Source organism: Chlorella variabilis, assembly GCF_000147415.1.
Source record: "Chlorella variabilis unplaced genomic scaffold CHLNCscaffold_13, whole genome shotgun sequence".
Lineage (NCBI taxonomy): Eukaryota > Viridiplantae > Chlorophyta > Trebouxiophyceae > Chlorellales > Chlorellaceae > Chlorella > Chlorella variabilis.
In genome coordinates, this window is record NW_005435075.1 from 1,055,137 (window position 1) to 1,059,872 (window position 4,736).

At 70.5% G+C, this 4,736-nt stretch overlaps 2 protein-coding genes across 2 annotated transcripts; one reads left to right on the top strand and one right to left on the bottom strand.

The window, feature by feature from the left end:
• Positions 1–7: 7 nt before the first annotated feature.
• CHLNCDRAFT_135364 (hypothetical protein) lies at positions 8–193 on the top strand (the record flags this gene model as incomplete). The annotated part of the gene is made up of 1 exon (XM_005846603.1): positions 8–193. A coding segment is annotated over one exon (186 nt), but the record flags the coding sequence as incomplete, so codon positions are not given.
• Positions 194–788: 595 nt separating this feature from the next.
• Positions 789–4,713, bottom strand: CHLNCDRAFT_135365 (hypothetical protein; the record flags this gene model as incomplete). Its single annotated transcript, XM_005846745.1, has 9 exons — positions 789–1,241; positions 1,423–1,594; positions 1,821–2,125; positions 2,267–2,404; positions 2,549–2,952; positions 3,086–3,239; positions 4,152–4,225; positions 4,344–4,454; positions 4,656–4,713. 9 exons carry the CDS (start codon positions 4,711–4,713, stop codon positions 789–791), a joined length of 1,869 nt encoding a protein of 622 aa, XP_005846807.1.
• Between the last annotated feature and the right edge of the window lie 23 nt (positions 4,714–4,736).

Genomic DNA, 4,736 nt, shown 5'->3' on the forward strand with positions numbered 1-4,736 from the left:
CCCGCAGCACGCCGCGGCGCACCCGGCGCGCCAGGCGGCGCACCAGCACCCGCTGATGCACGCGCCGGTGCTGGGCCAGCCGCAGCAGCTGGGGCAGCCGGCGGAGGGGCTGGTGCTGCCCATCGTGTCGCAGGCGCACCCGCAGGCGGCGCCCGAGCCGGAGAGCGACCCCGTCGCCGACATGCTGGCATAGCGCGGCTGACGTGGCGCAGCGCCAGCCAGGCGGCCCAGCGGGCTGGCGCCCGCGCGCCGCCGCCGTACATGATTCTTTTGTAGACAAGCACTTGCGTGCCTTCGGACCTACCTTCCTGCGTCGAACCTGTTCCTTCCTGTGTGTGAGGCGGGCAGCCCGGCCCGCCCAGGCTGGCCCAGCCGGACCCCATATGCTGCCTTACTGTGTGGCAGCCCACTTCCCACCGCATGTCCCATCAATCAAGAAGAAAGACACCTGCGCTGTGCCCGCCCCGTGGCCCGTTTCCCTGCTCGTGCGCCTGCTTGCTGACAACTGATCGCTGCCGCATGAATGGCAGTACACCTGTCTGTTACAGAACGTCCCACGCTGGAGGTAGCCCATCGCAGACATGGCAGGCAGGAGAGGGAAAGACGGGGCACAGGCCCATTAACGGACCAGAGGGGCGAGGCGGTAGGATGCAAAGGGCCGTAATTGTGCGGGGGGCCCACGCCTGGGGTTGACGCTACCGGGCTTGTTGCAGCCCGGCGCTCAACCCCGGCGGCGGCACGGCGCCCCCGGCACGCATGCACAGCAAGAAGGTGCGTCGCCTTGATCATCAGGCGATGCCCAGCATGTGCATGAGGCCCTCAATCTCCTCCTCATTCTCCGGCTGCTGCTCCTCTCCGTCAGCCGGCTGCGGCAGCCAGGCGGCGGCGGTACCGCCGCCGTACTGCTGCCGCTCCCCCGCTGCCGCCAGCAGCGCCTGCGCCGCCGCCAGCCCCGCGGCGAAGCCGTCGCTGTAGCCGTCGCCGCCGCCCGAGGCGCTGCTCGGCGGCAGGGCGACGGGCAGCGCCAGCGGTGCGCTGCTGAAGTCGGCGAGCGACAGCACCCCCGGCGCCGCATCTGGCACGGTGCAGGAGCCGGCGGTGGGGGTGGTGGCGGCGCGGGGGGACTGCGGCGAGGGGCTGGGCGCCGAGAGGAGAGAGGCGGTGTCTGCGGCCCAGGGCGGCAGCGAGGCCGCACCCAGGCTGGGCGTGTCTGGCTCAGACGGCGCCAGGCTCTGCCACTCCTGCACCAGCACGCAGCCAGCGGGCAGGGAGAGGTGAGAACAGGCAGCCGGCCAGGCAGGCGCCGGCGCCTGGGAGCGCAGGCAGAGCAGCGGCAGAGCAGCGGCGGGCCTGCGCCAGCCGCCAGGCACGCGAGCGGCGGCGAGGGCCGCGGCAGCTGCCGGGCAGCGGCCCGGCCCGCACCTCGTGCGCCACCATGGTACCGTCCAGCGTGGTACCGTCCAGCATGGTACCGCCCAGCTGCAGCGCCTCGACGGCCACCTCCCAGTTGCCGCTCACCGCCGCCAGCTGCGCCTCCACCGCCTCGGCGCTGGCGCCTGCCGCCAGCGCGGCGATGCCCTGGTCCCGCACCTCCCTGCAGCGTGGGGGAGCAGGGGGAGGCGAGGCGGGCGGGTATGAGGCGAGGCCCAGACTCCTGCTGTGGGCTGGTTGGCTTCAGTTCAAGAGAGTCCGCTACCACCCACCAACCCACCACCTCCACCCTCACACACACACACGCTCTGCCACACGCTGCCGCTGCCGCCTGCCACCCCTGCACTCACCCCCACCCCCCACCCCCCACATACACGCTCCCACCCCACCTGGCCACATCCACCTCCCGGGCGCCGCCACAGCGCGCGCCATCCATCAGCAGCTGCACGGCAGCTGCCGCGTCGCCGCCGGCCGCGTCGGTGGCGGCCTGCGCCCGCTCCGTGGCAAACCCCATCTCCAGCAGGCTGTTGAGGCAGTGGGAGCGCTTGAAGGCGCGCAGCAGGCCCAGCGCGCGCGGGGACAGCTGGAGGGGCGGGCGCTGGGCGGCCGGGGCGGCGGCGGCGGCCCATGGGGCGCGGGGCGCAGGGGCAGGGGCAGGGGCCAGGTGCTGCCGTTGGTGCATCTCCAAGCTTTCCTGCAGGGGCGCAGGGCGGCAGCACGGGGTGGGGCCACGGCGGGCAACGGCAGCAGGCCTGCGGCGCGCGGGGCTCTCGCAGGAGCACAGCGGGGCGCATGAGAGCGCACAGCAGGGGCGCATGGGAGCGGCGCCACCCACCAGCTGGGCAAGAACCTCTGCCTCCTCCTCCCGCCGAGCCTGCGCCGCCTCGGCAGCCTCCAGCTCGCGGCGCCGCGCCTCCCGCCTCTCCCCCTCCTGCCGCGCCGCCCACTCCTGCTCCCGCTGCCGCTGCTCCTCCTGCGGCGCGGCGAAGCGGCAGAGCGGGGTGAGGCGTGCTGGTGGGGAGGAGGGACAGGGCAGCTGGGTGGTGGCGCAGAGGCGGCGGTTCCTAGTGGCAAAGCGCGGCCAGCCGGCGCCCCGCCCCCTAACAGCCCACCGCACCTCGCTGTGGCAGTTCTCGCATCGGTATATGTGGCAGTCACCCGACTCAAGGAAGTGAGGGCAGAGCAGCAAGTGGGGCGGGCGGCGCGTGCCGGGCGGGAACGGGCCTGCGCTTTTGGCGCCGCCGGGCCCCGCGCCGGCCGCCTTTTTGGCGCCGCCCACGGCGGTCCAGGAGGGCTGGCGGGCGCCCAGCAGCCGCATGGCGGCTCCCGACCCGGGTGCCGGCACGATGCTGGGGCCCCGGGATGGCAAGGTGGCGGAGGGGGCGGGGGTGGCGGCCTTCTTGGCTGCCGGCGGCTTGGCCGCCGGCGGCGCCGCGGCGGGCAGCTTCTTGGGCGCGCGGGCGGGCTGGGTGGTGGGCAAGGGGGCTGGGGGGTCCTTGGCAGGCTTGATAAGTTCGGCGCCTGCAGAAGGGTACCAGAAGAGTTGGAGCAGTGAAGAGATGGGGTGTGTGGATGGCACGGGTATGAGCGGCAGAGCTGGCTGTGGCACTTGCGAGACAGGCTGGTGGGCTGCCCCCCAGCCGGCTCAACGCACCCTGAGTGAAGCCGGAGCAGGCGACTCGGGTCAGCTTGCCACGGTAGCCCCGGCTGCCCGGCTGGCAGTCCTTGTCGTGATCCAGCTGGGCGTTGCCGTTGGGGCACGGCATGCGCTGTTCGAAAAACTCGACAGGCCGCTTCCGGGCCTTGACCTGCGGCAGGTACGCGCGGCAGCGGCTCAGGGGGGGTGGCGTGGGGGCTTGCAAGTGTCGGCTGCTGCTGCCAGCTTGCTGCCAACTCACAATACACCTATGTGCAGCGTGGCTGTTAGTTTTTTCCTTTGCGTGAGCTTCCAAAAAAATGCAGGCACACTCTCTGCATCAAAATAGGTGCGGGGTGGGGGTGGGGGTGGGGGTTCGGTTGTCGAGGCGGGAGAGCAGCAGAGGCGAAGGCGAGACGGCAGGCACATGCTGCTCACCGATGATAGCTTGCGGTGCCACAGACATTGCAACGAACTGCGGGTCAGGATCAAGGTGTGTTTCTTTTTTTGATGCTCGTGATTCAACTGTGCTGGAAAGCTCAAAAATCAAGCGGTGGCCGGGCGGTGGGTTTGCGAGCGGCGGCAACCAAGCTGATCCCGCCCCGCGACTCTCACCGTTGATATGCTCCTCATTCTTAGCATTAATCTGGTCACCGCACAGCCCGCAAACGGGAACGTCGGAGGTCGAGACCGCCTCAGCGGCAGGAGCAGGAGCCGGGCTGCCTGCCAGCTCCAAGCGTTTAGCGCGCCCCATAGCGGCACAAGAACCAGATTGAAGAGCAGTGAGCACCGACAGCCGCAGCGCCCCCCAGCGGGGGACGGCGCTGAGGGTCTGTGGGAGTGCGCAAATCACACGCTTACAGTAAGAGTGTGTGCGGTGAACGAAACAAAGCCAGGAGAGAGACTCGCAATGGCCAGATCTACCCCCGCCCGTGCTGCGCGCTGTGGCAGGTCAATGCAACGCGGCGTGGCCGCCAAGTTTCAGGAGGTGTGCAATGAAATGGGCCAGCAGAGCAGACAACCGAGTGATCCCCACAAAAAGGGGCTTCCCAGGTCAAGGGCTTCACTGCGCCTTGCTGTAGACCTTCTTGAAGCGCTCCACCGCCTCGAGCACCGAATCGCGGTGGCCAAAGGCGCTGGCGCGCACAAAGCCCTCGCCTGCAGGCCAGGCGGCGCGGGGAGGAGGCGCGGCCAGCAGAGTCACACACCAGCTCAGGCGCACAACAAGGCCCGCCACAGCCGCCGCCGGCTGCCCTGCGCTCCCAGCGCACGCCACCGGCCCTGCGGCGCCGCACTGCCTTGCCTGCGGGGCCAAAGCCGCTGCCGGGCGTGGTCACGATGTCGCACTTCTCCAGGATCTCCGCAAACACGTCCCACGACTTCTGGCCTGCGCCGTGGCGGCGTCACCGCGCAGCACGGCAGCGTGAATGCCATGCCATGCCATGCGTGCCTCCTGCCCCCAAACAGCCGCGGGATGTGCTGCACGCAGCTTGCTCTGCTCCCATTTGCACAGCCCCTGGTGCATGCGAGCAGCGCCCCCGCCCGCCCCCCTGGCCCCCTGGCCGCCCCCCCCCCGCCTTCAACTCACCCGGGAAGCCCACCCAGACGTAGGGCGCGTTCTCGCCGCCGTACACCGTGAATCCCATGTCCTGGAAGGTCTTGCTGCGCA